The sequence below is a fragment of the Scyliorhinus torazame genome, chromosome 11 (assembly GCF_047496885.1).
Source record: "Scyliorhinus torazame isolate Kashiwa2021f chromosome 11, sScyTor2.1, whole genome shotgun sequence".
NCBI classification, from domain to species: Eukaryota; Metazoa; Chordata; class Chondrichthyes; order Carcharhiniformes; family Scyliorhinidae; genus Scyliorhinus; species Scyliorhinus torazame.
In genome coordinates, this window is record NC_092717.1 from 187,700,781 (window position 1) to 187,715,446 (window position 14,666).

General features: G+C 44.2%; 1 protein-coding gene across 2 annotated transcripts; it reads right to left on the reverse strand.

Moving 5' to 3' along the window:
* Nucleotides 1-827: 827 nt before the first annotated feature.
* On the reverse strand, nucleotides 828-13,669 carry LOC140385724 (cyclin-dependent kinase 5 activator 1-like). 2 transcript variants are annotated; one of them, XR_011933428.1, is made up of 3 exons: nucleotides 13,235-13,669; nucleotides 9,211-12,662; nucleotides 828-4,105 (listed from the first exon to the last, which is right to left on the reverse strand). XR_011933428.1 is itself a non-coding variant. In XM_072468176.1 (2 exons), the coding sequence occupies exon 2, from the start codon at nucleotides 12,572-12,574 to the stop codon at nucleotides 11,660-11,662; it is 915 nt and encodes a 304-aa protein (XP_072324277.1). In that variant the 5' UTR covers nucleotides 12,575-12,662; nucleotides 13,235-13,669; the 3' UTR covers nucleotides 828-11,659. The 2 variants fall into 2 exon arrangements, 1 of the variants encoding a protein (XP_072324277.1); XM_072468176.1 differs by having other exon boundaries at nucleotides 828-12,662.
* Nucleotides 13,670-14,666: the final 997 nt, after the last annotated feature.

A 14,666-nucleotide genomic window follows, 5' to 3' on the forward strand; every position in this document is an offset into this window, starting at 1 on the left:
TTCACCCTCCTTAGGCAACATTGTTAACTTAGTATTCTAAACTTCATGCTCCTCACATGATGGGTATACTCACCTTCACTGCTCCAATGGGATACTGCCCCTTTAATATCCCTACCTTGATCTTTCTCACAGGACATCACTTTAATGTCCCCAGCCTCACTCTCCCTTCAGGCGGATACTATTCACTTCACTCTGTGAGAAGATACTATCCATTTAATTTATTCACTTTGCTCTGTCCATACCCAGATGGGGCTGCCTATTTAATATTAATTCACAATTCTCCTTTCTCCAAGGGGGGGATCCAGAATACAAATTAAATTGCACCACCCCATTTAATGGGCATAAAATAGCTCCCTGATAGTTTGAAATGGGGTATGTGCACCAGCCGCCATATAGTGTCTGTAAGCATCCAGAAGTATTGACAGGACAATATTTAAAACATTGTTGTTATAGGACTGTGCCATGACATTTTCAGCATCCCAGCATCTGACTCACCCCATGGTAAACGCATCCAATACATCACACAGCAGGTGACATCAGCAACATCATGTAGTTTGATGTGCATCTCTGTGATTGGAACATTCCCAAGGCTTCCTACATCAGCAGAAATAGTTACATCATTTGCCTCTTTCAGATTAGAAAGGTAGTGTGCTTCACTGTGTCCAATCCATGCCCTGGGAGTGTTTGGCAGGATTGTGTGTGTGTGTGAGAGAGAGGGACAAGAGAAAGGGAGAGAAGTTTAAAAGTTTGGAAGCTAAATGTGCAAAGATTTGAGATATTTCTTGAATCCAGTCCAGGAGTGGCAGAGTGAGAATAAATTGACAAGGAAAAGATTGAACATTTTTTATTTTGTGCACTTTTAAAATTTTATTCATACAGTACAAAAATATTTAAATAGACAGTTATTAAAACAATGGCTCATGGCCTACATACCATTTTTTATCACATACAGCCACAGAGCAAACAGACTTTACACCAACACGATTAACACAACCCCTCTGCTTCAGCAGACATCATTGTATGAACAATTACAACTCCACATCATAGAAACAGCCACAGCACAGTGCTCTGCATCTCCGTTGCTTACATTTTTGTTTTTAATTTGTAAATTGAAAATTAGCTTGATTACTCAATATCACAAGCTCCTAGAAAGCCTGAAGTTACAGCATAAAAGTTGGCAATAATGTCAAAGCAACGTCGGACCAAGAGAAACCTCTTTGGCCTTCTGGGAGACACTCCTGAATGTCAAAGGGTCAATCAGCCAGCTGATGTGGGAGCAGGAAAGCTCTTCAGGCTTAGACAGTCTGTTGTGCAGTTCTATTGGGACTGGTATGGATTTGATTCCTGTTCCGGCTGAGGTAGACTTGGGATCTGCCTCCTTGCCCTACCCCGGTGAGTTGAAGGCAATGACAAATCACTACTGACAAAATCTGCTAAAAAAAAAAACTAGCTCAGGATAAAGCCTCACTTCTGCTCACCACTTTGGCTTTGGAAAGGAGAGAAATCACAGAGCTGGAGTTTATCTTGTCCTTCTATTTCCAATCGTGATCTCGTGCAAAGAAAATCTCAATCAATGCACCTCTGTCCTGATGACATTTCATGTCTAAATACGGATGCTTTGGACAGGAAACAGAGATGAAGAACAATGTGAAGAGAATAGCAACTCTTCAAGTGTGAGACAACACGTTTAACTTTAAAAATTAACAAGTCCCAAGGCAGTTCAGAGAGATGTAATCTGACAAAAGTGGATGCAGAACCCAAGGAGATATTAGGAGAGGTTACTCAAACTGGTACATTTAAAAGGAAGAAAGGGAGATGGAGAAGAAGAATTTAGGGAAAGAATTCCAGTGTTTAGGGCACAATCACCAATGTTGGAAGAAGGTGGTACACCAACAGGATGTGGTGGGTTAGTGATTTATGGCATTAGAATCACAATCCATTGACTCATAAGTTCAAATCATCAAATTCAAATGTGTCGTAGTGTTAATGTCACTGGTCCAGGAATTCACTAGGCCCAGGCTAATGCCTGGGAGGCACGGGTTCAAAACCCATCATGATAGCTGGTGGAATTTAAATTCAATAAATAAAATCTGGAATTGAAAGCTAGTCTCAGTCAAGGTAACCACAAATCGTTGATTGTCAGAAAAAAACATCTGCTTCACTAAATTAGGGAAGGAAATCTGCCATCATTTTCTGGTCTGGCCTACATGTGATTCCAGATCCACAGCAATGTGGTGGACTCTGAAATGGTGTGGCAAACACAGTGGCACAGTGGTTAGCACTGCTGCCCCACAGCGGCAGGGACTCAGGTTGGATTCCGATATTGGGTTACTGTCTGTGTGAAGATTGCACATTCTCCCCATGTCTGCGTGGGTTTCCTCCAGTTTCCTCCCACAGTCCAAATATATGCAGGTTAGATGGATTGACAATGTCATATTGCCCCCTTAAGTGTCCAAAACATTCTCATAGAACATAGTGCAGAAGGAGGCCATTCGGCCCATCAGGTCTGCACCGGAGTTACTGGGTTATGGGGATAGGGTGGGGGTGCTCTTTCGAACGGTCAGTGTACACTCGATGGGCCGAATGGCCTCCTTCTGCACTGTAGTGATTTTGTGATTCTAAGCCACTCAGTTCAAGGGCATTTAGGGATGGACAACAAACTCCAGCCTTGCCAGCGACACCCACATCCCACAGAAGAACAAACATGAAATCCCATCATTACAGATTGCGAACTGATTGATCATGAATTCAGCATGGTCATTTCTAGGTTATAATACTGGCTTCAATCAGATACCTGCTAGCAACATCCATTTTACTAAAATCAGGTATCCAACCAATCACCAGCAAAAGGAGCAGCGGAGAAAACTGGCAACAGTTCATCTTCTGACAACCACTGCCCTTAAAAAGGGAGATTCAAATGGACAGTAAGACTAAGTTGATTGGAAATAAAACCTAGGAGGACCTACTTCAACCCTCAACCCATCTATCATCCATATTGAAAAATGTTGTGGAACAGTTCTGAATTTTAGAAAATGATTGGACCTGGGTGTGTGGCTTCTGTTTATGGAGTGGAGAGTTACTGGGGAATTCACATCAACAAGAACATCCATTAACATACAACTGCAAATGAATGGATGATAATTAATGTTGGGAATAAATCAGAGAGTGAAAGAGGCCGATGTTTTGGCCTTTGCCTCCCTGGTAGCCCGGAGATGGATCCTTTTAATGTGGAGGGACTCGAAACCCCCGAATGTGGAGACTTGGGTCAGTGACATGGCTGGGTTTCTCAAGCTGGAGAAAATAAAGTTTGCTTTGAGGGGGTAAATGCTGGGGTTCTCTCGGAGGTGGCAGCCGTTCGTCGACTTTCTCGGGGAAAATTAAAATGTCAGCAGAAGCAGCATTCTGAAGGGGGGGGGGTGGCGGGTAGGTGCAATATGGTTAAGGGATGTACAGAAGGGGTGGGTGGGAAATGTCTAGTTTTCTATGTTGATGTTTATGTTATTATTGTTTTGTTTGTTATTGTTATAAAAATTTTGCAAATGCTTCAATAAAAATATTTTTTTTAAATGTTGGGAATAAATCATAAAATCCCTAGTGCAAAAGGAGGCCATTTGGCCCATCAAATCTGCACCAACCCTCCGAAAGAGCACCCATTCCAGATCCACACTGCCATCCATCCCACACTATCCCTGTAACCTAACCTGCTCATCAAAGGGGCAATTTAGCATGGCCCATCCACCTAACTGCACACCTTTGGACTGTGGGAGGAAACTGGAGCACCCGGAGAAAACCCACGCAGACACGGGGAGAACGTGCAAACTCCACAGAGACAATCACCCAAGGTTGAAATTGAATCTGAGACCTTGGCGCTGTGAGGCAGCAGTGCCATCCTTCTTTTTCCCCTCTTCATTTAGTGTCAGGTTGTGGATTGCTGCTAACAAAGCCATATTTACTATCCATCTCTATTTGTCCCAGTATTGTGAACCTCTGTCGCTTTCTGTTGATTGTTGAAAACAACCAAGTGTTGTGCGAGGCCACTTTGTACAATTACATATTGTAGGACTGGAGTCAAGTGCCTGCTCAGATCAGGACGGGATGTCCGACTCTGGAATTAAAACAAAAACAAAAAAATGAACCAGTTGCTTTTTTCTTATTTGGATTATTCAGTCTCATAATCAAATACTCGCAGTTCAGACCAGCAGGGGCTGTGTGCAGCATAAAGAATCATGATTATATTACTGGACTGGAAGTATTGGAGTGACAATCTTGGAGACAACAGAGTTCAAATCCTGCAGTAGCTGCTGGGAGATTTAAATTCAGTTCATAAACAAATCTAGAATAAAAAGCGTGTATTGATAATAGTGACCATGTAACTACCAGATTGGTCAAAGGGAGTGGGGGGATTCTTAATTGCCCTTTGAATCGGCTTAGCAAGCACTCAGTTGTGAGCAATAAATGCTGGCTTCACCAATGATGCCACATAAATGAATTTTAAAGAAGCACATCCCGCTGCATCCATATTACAATTTTCTGTCCTGTAAGCCAATGATCCCAGTGCAGTAACTCGTTTAGTGACAAGAGGCTGTTTGCGTTCCCTCACAGAATCATTAATGGAGTTGATATTACATCAAAAGTACCTCAACTACGATCTTACAACCAGCAGAGGAGTAATATTGACTGCACTGACATCCAAATGGATGCAAACTCATGTAAAAATAGCATGCACCAATTTATTCCATAAATAATTACAAAAATTGATTTTTTTTTTAAAAAGAGAAATTATCACTGATTTACGATAATCGAGAGGGGAAAGTTGTTTTCGGAGCATGTTATGATGGATCCAGAATGCACGGTCTATAATTCCTTTTGCCTCTATGGAGGGGTGGGGGGGGGCGGGCATGGTAGCACAGTGGTTAGCGCTATTGCTTCACAGCGCATGGGACCCGGGTTCAATTCTCGGCTTGGGTCACTGTCTGTGCGGAGTCTGCGCGTTCTCGGTGTCTGTGGGTTTCCTCCGGGTGCTCCGGTTTCCCCCCACAGGTCCCAAAAGGCGTGCTTGTTAGGTGAATTGGACATTCTGAATTCTCTCTCAATGTACCCGAACAGGCGCCGTGGTGTGGCGACTAGGGGATTTTCACAGTAACTTCATTGCAGTGTTGATGTAAACCTACTTGTGACACTAAAATGGATAATTATTATTAATGAAGGCCTTGCCGCTCGCCTGAGGTGTGGTGACCCTTGGGTTAAATCACCACCCCTCAAAGGGGAAAGTAACCTATGGTCATCTGGGGACTATGGTGACTTTACTTTTACTTCAATTCATTTTGCCGTGGTCAGTACATAAAGGTGCAACTTAGCAGAGCAATTAGATCGATCAGCTTCAATCAAGAAATAATGGGAAAGGTGGCCTCAGCAGATGAACAACGCTGGACAGATTATTTTACTGGAAGAGTACAACGGTTTCACGTTGACTGATCTTGGCTTGTTATTTTGTTCCTCAGCAGCCGTGTTAAAGGAGGGAGTAAATCAATAAAGATATCTTCTCCCAGTTATTATCCAATGACACTCTGCTAAGTTAGTAGAAATCTGGAACTCTTTCTCTTCCTCCCCCCCCCCCCCCCCCCAAAAACCAAAAAGGCTGGATGCAGACAATAGGAGCATTCAAGACTGAGATCAATAGATTTGTTGGGTAAAGGTATCAAGGGACATGGAGCTAAAGCAGATGAATGGAGTTGAGGTCATGATCTAATTCAATAACAGAATAGGCTTAAGGGACTGAATGACTGAGGCATGTTCCTATTTTTTAAATTATTTTTTTTACAGCATGTGTGCATTTCTAAGCTTTGGATCTTGCAATGGTACAAAAGCAAAATACAGCAGATGCTGGAAATCGGAAATGAAAACTGAAAGTGCTGGAAATAGTCAGCAGGGCAGGCAGCATTTGTGGAGAGTGAAACAGAGGGCTTGATTCTTTGGCCACCCAGCTGCGTGGTTTCCGGTGGCGGGAGGTGGCGCACCGTTGGCTGGCAGCGGATTCTCTGCTCCCACCGCTGCCAATGGAAATTCCCATTGAAGCCACCCCACACCGCTGGGAAACATGCCGGGGGGTTAGCCTTTCAGGTTGATGATCTTTCATCAGATTCCACTATGATGCCAACTGGAGTGGAATAGCCCATCCCCCCACATTGTCTAAGGATGCAGACTAAGAATAGTCACTTGCTCAAGCTGCTGAATGGGCAACCAGCATATATTAAACTGTAGCCAGGCACATAAGCACCTTTTGAGAGAGGGAGAGGGACAAAAGAGAACTGAAGAGAAGGAAGGAGCGTCAAATGTTTCTCATCCTGGAGTGGAATTCCACTCATTTGGCAAACTCGGCAAACTATTTCCATATATTCCCAGCTTTTATTTTCACCTATTCTGATGTGGACTTGAAGATGGGCCTTTGTGTTTAACCAATCCAGCGAATAAAAATTGCAAGACCCAATTTACCATTGCAGCATTAAAACAGAAGTTACAACCAGCAGACTTAACAACTGAACCTAGAATGCATTCACAACTATCTGTGCTATCGTTGCATAGGCATCAATCCATGGGATGTAAAGGAAATGTGTATTAGGAATTCAGATCAGAATCACCACTATTTTTGTTACACATTTTAGGCCTTGGGAGAACATTTAAAATTGGCACAGTATTATTCTTTAAACAGATATGTGTGCACAGGTAACTAGAATCAGTTCATTCAGATGTGCCAGCATTACTCCGTTTCACCGAGGCCAAATTCACTTCAGGTCTTTAAGTTTTAAGTCGCCATAGTTCCCAAGGATCATAGGCTGCTCTTCACCTTTGAGAGAGAGAGAGTTGGCTGGTGATGATTTAACCCGAGTGTTGCCACACCTCAGGCGAGGTGCAAGGTCTATGGATAACTTCAGCCAGTATGGGATTTGAACCTGCGCTGTTGGTGTCGCTCGGTATCATGAACCAGCCTTCTAGCCAACTGAGCTAACCAGGTTTTAATTAAAATGCTTAAAATCACACATTATTTTTTTTTTTTAAATCATTTGAAATGAAATGAAAATCGCTTATTGTCACAAGTAGGCTTCAAATGAAGTTACTGTGAAAAGCCCCGAGTCGCCACATTCCGGCACCTGTTCGGTTGGCTGGTACGGGAATCAAACCGTGCTGCTAGCCTGCCTTGGTCTACTTTCAAAGCCAGCAATTTAGCCCTGTGCTAAACAGCCCCAGTAGGGGTTTTCATTGTAGGCATCACTGACAAGGTCAACATTTACTGCCCATCTCCAGTTGCCCCAAGCAGTTTGATCAATTAGACATTGGAGTGTCAATCATTAGTGTGGGACTGGATTTACATACAAAGCAGATTCGGCAAGCACATCAGGTTGCTCACCCTTACAAGGTCCTTAGTTGAGTTCTATGAGAATCCAACAGCTTCATGGCCACTTTGACTGATGTCAGCTTTTTTTTTAAACTTTGGGCTTTGATTGCTTTTTTTAAAACCATCAAATGAAATCAAATTCTCAAACTGCCATGGTGAAATTATGAACTCATATTCTCTGGATTATTAATCCAATGACTAATGAATGACTGACCTGGTAACCCAACTCCTGCCCTAACATAGCCCATCATCTAACCACCTGTATTCTTTCACTTCATATGCCCTCCTGAACGGGATTTCAGCTGGTACCTTGTCTCAGAGTAGTAAGTAGCATCAATTTGCCTATGTTAAGCTATTCGTAGAGTAGTTTTGTGTGACTAGCCACCTCAAAAATAAACTTGCCGGGCAGCACGGTGGCACAGTGGGTTAGCCCTGCTGCCTCATGGCGCCAAGATCCCAGGTTTGATTCTGGCGCTGGGTCACTGTCCGTGAGGAGTTTGCACGTTCTCCCCGTATTTGCGTGGGTTTCACCCCCACAACCCAAATATGTGCAGGGTAGGTGGATTGGCTATGCTAAATTACCCCTTAATTGGGAAAAAAATTATTGGGTACACTAAATTTATAAAAAAATAAATAAACTTGCCAGATCCTGGATATCAGCCATTTGGGAGTTTCAAAACCAAGATGGAGAGATCTTTAATTGTCTAATATATCAAGGGGTATCTGGCAAAGTTGGGTAATTGAGGCTGCAGTACAGAGCAGCTCTGTCTAACTGAAATACAGTACAAACTTGGGAGGGGTGGGAAGGCGTACTAAGATCCATATTCCCCAAGGTTGACTGTTAAATGACTAAATGGCCCATTATGGGTGAAATTCTCTTCCCCTCTGCTGCCACAACTGCCATAAAATTAAGGGAAGTTTGTTTATGTGCATCAGTGGAGTTTGCAACAATATTAAATCAATCAGGAGAAGTCCAAAGAATTTCCCAATTTCAAAAAAAATCAACAAGTCCGTTTTTCTCAATGGTTTATATTAGCTAATTTGGGGTTGTTCGCGTATCATTCCTTCGGAGCTACGAGTTCTAGCTTGGCAAAGCGTCAATATTGAAAACCATTGGCCTAGAAATACATGCACTTATAAAAAGGGTTTGATCGTACTGTTAAAATGCCCTAAAATGATTAGTGAAGTGACAGTTTTGAGAGACAATGAAAACAGCAATGAGATGAATAACGAGGTCATTGTTTGGTTTGTTACTGGCAGCAGTTGGGGGAAAAGAAGGTTGACCAGGGAACAGGGAGAACATCCGGCTTCTTTTTGAAGAGTTTAAAAGCGACATTGTCTCCATTGAGTGAAGTCTGAAAAACGTCACCTTGATTGATGATGTTGAAGATTGAGGAGTCATATGTCACACCAAAACAAGTCAGCAGCAGACTATTTCCAGCAGCTGGCAGGTTAAGAGTGGAGGACTATAGATACAATATTAAATGGTATAGAGAGAAGAAAATTCTTCATGCAGAGTTGGGATGCTGGAGAATTAATTTTCAGGGATAGTGGTTGAGCCAGAAAGTATGCTAACATTTTAATGTAACCTGGCTGGGTGGATGAATGAAGAGAAATAAGTGAACAGATGAATGTGATAAATATTTGAAGAGCTAGCAGGAGAGCAGGATTAGTTTGGGATCACAGTAGCAAAAGGCCTAGTGCAGGCATGGGGGAATCAAATGGCCTCCTTTTGTGCTGTAAACTTCAAAGGTTTGCAAATATAAATCAGACTGGCATCCCTCCGGCTCAATTAAATAAACTGAACATTTCTGCACCTGAAAACAAGAAGGTATCACTCCAGCAGACCATCAGAAATGCTGAATCATTTATCCCTGTTCAGGTATTCACAGGCTTGTTCTGAATTTCCAGTCTTTATTCGAGTCCCAGTGTTTGATTCCCCTCTCCTCCCCTCCGTTTTAATTTCAGCCCTCCTGGTTGTTGAAAGAAATTGAACTTAAGCGACAAACATAAAAAAAGAGAGTTGAGACATGCATTTTTTGGGGACCATGAAGGCCCAACTGTCTTGAGCATGTATTCTATACATTATATCTCAGAATCAAAGCAGCAATTTAAGCATAAAGGCAAGTTTCCTTTTTAAATACAGCCCCAGTCAGTTAATCTGAACTCAAAAGGTGAAAAGGTGCAAGGAGGGACTCAAAACTTAAATTATTCATGTCACCAGGTTACAGAGTAGAAAAAATAAATAACACTGACAAACATAACCTAGTCCCAAATACTGGCAAAGAGATTTGAGAGAGACAGTTATAAGCAGTTTACATTTGCAACATAATTTACAGACTCTTAACAATTTAAATTTTAAAAAGCTCAAAATATAAATGCACACTTGCTCACCACAGTAGCATTATAGAATATTCCAGAATTTAATAGCAGCATTAGCCTCATCGACAACTCTTGGAATGCCAGAAGGCCACAGAAGGTTTCCTCATAACTTTCATAGGAAGGCTTCCCTTTTCTTTTTGAACTGAATATTTTACTGGGAAAACCATGGTCCCATAATGTTCCTGTTGCTGCACCCCAGCATACACCCACCCCCCCCCCAACCAAAAAAAATCCATCCCATCCCCAAAAAATGAAATTGCTGCCTGGACACATGCCCAAGGGAGGATCTAACCATCCGTGAACCAGAAGAGGTTTTCGTTTTAAATCATGCGTGCATTCATCTTGCATATGCAAGACAAAAAAAGTGAAAGGATGCAGTCCACGTCAAAGTCAATATTGGGTTCTCCTAATCAGAAGATTCAAAACTTTAACAAGCAGCTACAGTAACTGAGGGGTACCTATTTCTCCATGGGCTTTATAAAAAGGGCAAGTCCAGTTAAGCACAGCTTCATTTTACAAGCTAATATCAGAGACCCCAGGCTACTCATCAGAAATTCACAGGAGCTCTGCTATTTTTGACTTAAAAAAAAGACCCATAGAAAGTTCCATGCAGATTTACATCTTCTCCATAAGCTATGTGACCAATATGAAGTGTACCAGTGAGTCAGGTTCACACCCCTCACAGAAAAGGGAGAGTTCCGCCATATTCAGGTCGGGTAATCCATCTATTTACAAGTTCCCAGTTTTTTGCTCCAGGTCATTTCGCTTTCCCTCATCGCCTTCCTCCACAAAGTGGAGTTCACACTCGGGCCTGCCAATCATCCAGGCTGTGAGCAGCGAGAGAGAAAAAAAACATTGGGCCATTAATAAGTACCTCCCACATATTCCCTTTTAAGATAGCCATGAATTTCGTTACGAGCGATGAAAGGGGCGGGGCGGGGGGGTTGGGAAGAGGCTATTTGAATGGGTGGAAACATTTGGAAGCGGGGACATCATGTGATGACACCTCCAACCCGAGGCAAGGCTGATCTTGGCAAATCAGGGCCGCCCTAATAAAATAAAGCCTCGCTATCCTACCCAGGTTTGCTGGAAACCATAAGAGTTTCTCCGTGTTGTGCTGCCAGGTATAGGACAAGAGTTTTTTTTTATACAGAGGCTCACTTCAATTTCAGATTCTCCTAACAGCTCAATTATCCATTAATGGTGGGGAGAGGGAAATGAACACAGCAGGAAATGTATTGAGCGGGTACATTCACAATAAATAACATTTTTCCATTCTTTTAAAATCAGGTTTAGAAACGTCAGGTTTTTTTTTTAATTTACTTAAATTGCCAAGTCTAAGGGCATTTCCATCACAAAAATACTAGAATCCCCTCCTCACAGGCACAGTTCCCTGATCCTAGGATGCACCAAGTCGGCTGCAGCGTTGACCATTTTCTCTATACGTTGCCTGGTTACTGTTTGGAGTATTTTTTAATTGTATTCATTTTTGCAATCATGGCACAGTTTTAGGGAAAAAAGGGGATTAGAAACTTGGCAACATTGGATGGGTCCTCAGGGGTGCCTGGACTAACATTGAGAGGGGGCGCCACACAAATACAATTTGGAAAGCATTGCACACAAATACCCACTTTTAATCAATTTAGGCAATTGCACCCGGCTTAAAGAGGAAGATTGCCGTTATTTTTCCGTCCACACAAATCTTTTAAGCAAAAACAAAAAGGGCCCGGCGTTTTCAGTTAGGAAATGGTAGAAGTTTCAGACGAAAGCCATTAGGAGGTAACTCTTCCAATTCAACTTGACGTTCATTTGAAGAAAGAGACCAGCAACCCCGCCTGACCAGTGGCGGGTCTCCGATTGGCCCCCTTTATTCTCGAACACCAGTCACCGATCCAAAGTCAGGGAAATCCTGCTAAAGTCATCTCGACTGCCTTCGTTTTTCAGATCAGCAAAGACCTGGGTGAAGTAATGCGGGTCGGCATTAATCTGCAACATCTTGGTGCTCATGGTGTCAATGATGAGGAGGCAGCGGTCCCAGAAAGCATCCTTGGCGCTCTCCACCAGGAAGGGCTTGAGCGGGTAGGAGATCTCATTGCCCATGTAGGAGTAGGACAGGTACAGGCAGGTCAAGAGGGTGGCCTGTAAGTCATGCTCGGTGGCCACTTGGTCCCCGTCGATGACATCTCGACACAACAAGTAGACGAAGACCACGTTGGCCGGGGTGACGAACGCCTGGTCCTGCCAACCTTGAAGCAGCAAGGAACGGTCCACGCTGCGCAGCCAGAGGACGGGGTCAGTGGGGGACAAGTGCTTCAGTCTGAAACAGCGCCGGCAAAGGAATTCACCCAGACACTTTAGCAACTCGCTGGTGGACGCCTGGACGATGACACGTTTGGGAGACCCCGTCCCGCTGTTGTGGGACGAGGTCTTCTTGATGGACGAGACGCCCCCCTGTTTGGTGCCGAGGGGGTCAGGGGGCACCTGGAGTTCATAGCTGGAAAGGTTGGCACAGGAGAGAGACTTCTTGACATTTTCGCTGTTGAGGTGCACCACGTCGTTCTGGTGGCGATAGTTGCTGGGGTTGGACTTCCTGGAGTTTTTCTTCTTGGTTGAGGCGACCAGCCGCTTCCAGGTCAAGGCTGGGATGAACATGGAGTGGCGCTTCAGGCTCTTGTCCTTCTGCCCGTTACTCTTGGCATTTTGGATAGCGTGGTAGTGGCTCAAAGACTTGGAGTCGGTGCCATCCTCGAATATGCTGGATCTCCGCGAGCCGGGAGACAAAGACAAGACCGTACCCATTCTAGCCCCGATCGCTTTCGACCAATGTCTAAGGATTCGAAATCCGGGCAGCCAAGGAAGGGGAGAGGGAGAGGAGAGGAAACGGCTCCTTTAAGGGGAGGAGGGAGAAAATAGCTCGATTAATTCGTGCAAACCTCTGCAGTCGAACTGCTCACGATTTTAATGCATATCCCAAAATGAAAACAAATTGGCAGGAGTTTAGCAATCACAAGGATGTGGCGGGTGACCCTCAGCCCCAACCGGCGCTGTCTGGTCAGAAAGCAGATTTATTTAGGGCGGGATTTCTTTTTTTTGGGAGCCGCTGTTTGGTATTAGACATTAAACAGAGAGCGAGAGAGACAATGACAAAAACGCACCCGATACCTAAAGATTTCTGGATGAGCTCAATTTGCATCTGCCCGCCAGGATGGAGAAATTGACCAGGCGGTCTGGGGAAAATGTGCAATGCAATTTCCCAACCCCCCACACGGGTATCTTTTAAACCGCATCTCTAACATCTCCCCCCGCCGACACACGGTCCACCTTTTACCATTTAAAACCTGCAAACCGATTCGACACAAAACAGCTCTCTCTCTCTCTCACACACACACATAATTGAGCCGGCCCGGATTTATTATTTTTTTAAACACTGCACAATTGGAATAAATTCATACATCTCACCTGCGTCCAGGGAAACCCTCGTCTCTCCCTCTCTGCAACCAGCTATTTCATAATAAATCGGTTTTTTTAAATCGCTTCAGTGTTGGAAAGGATGTTTCAAACCGCTGCTTTAGGAAGAGGCTGTGATCAAGTTGACAATCTGAGGCGATTCGATCTGGCACCAGCTGCGGCTGTGTGTGTGGGACCAATCATTCAAAATCGCTGCCTTCATAATATGTGATTTGCAACAACAAAAAAGGTAGAGGCATCTTGCCGCTCAGTTTTTTTAAGTCTCTCTCTCTCTCTCTCTCTTCCACAGTTCTTTAATCTGGGGAAAGGCTCTCGCTACAGACACAGATCCCCAATTCTCTGCATTCCCCCCACCCCCTCTCGAGCTGTCTCAGTGACCGAGTCAGACTCTGGGGCGGAGTAAAAGTGACAAGAAATCTGCAGACGGCAGACGGCACACGCCTCCCGTCTCCTCCCAGTTCATGGACACAGGATGAAATTCATTGACGCCGACACTTGCCATTAGAATGAACCTCTCCCTCACCCACCCCCGTTTCTCCGCCATCTCCTTATCTATAGGATGTATTTGCATTTTAATTCAAATGTGATTCCACCATGTAATGTCGGTATGCGAAATAAAGGGGTTGTATTTATAAAAGTCCCTTCTCACGATCTCAGGAGATCCCAAATGCTTGACAACCGATCAAGTGCTTTGGAAGCTTTCTGAAACGTAAGGAAATGCAGCAGGCAATATACTCATAGCACTACTGTCCAGCATCTCCTCGAAAGGCCAACGACGCCTGTACAGCTTGGACTGTCGCTGGCCTCCCCCTCTGGGTTCCTTCTCAGCCTGATGGGCGGCTGGGTCTTCAGGGTGTGAGGTGGCCCAATACACATGGGGTGCCGCCTCCAGCCTGCGTCGACACTGCCGTCGCCTTCTCCAGCGTTTGCCTGCCTCGACTGCCACTAGCACCGCAAGGGCAGCCTCTGCGGGACCAACAGCACCAGTCGTATTGTCATATCTGGAAGGAATTGGAGAAGGAGAGAGACGACAATCAGTTAGAACATAGAACAATACAGCGCAGTACAGGCCCTTCGGCCCACGATGTTGCACCGAAACAAAAGCCATCTAACCTACACTATACCATTACCATCCATATGTTTATCCAATAAACTTTATAATGCCCTCAATGTTGGCGAGTTCACTACTGTAGCAGGTAGGGCATTCCACGGCCTCACTACTCTTTGCGTAAAGAACCTACCTCTGACCTCTGTCCTATATCTATTACCCCTCAGTTTAAGGCTATGTCCCCTCGTGCTAGCCATTTCCATCCGCGGGAGAAGGCTCTCACTGTCCACCCTATCTAACCCTTTGATCATTTTGTATGCCTCTATTAAGTCTCCTCTTAACCTTCTTCTCTCTAACAAAAACAACCTCAAGTCC

Coding starts and splice junctions, on each gene's coding strand:
- LOC140385724 (XM_072468176.1), bottom strand. CDS start 12,574: ATGGGTACGGTCTTGTCTTTGTCTCCCGGCTCGCGGAGATCCAGCATA.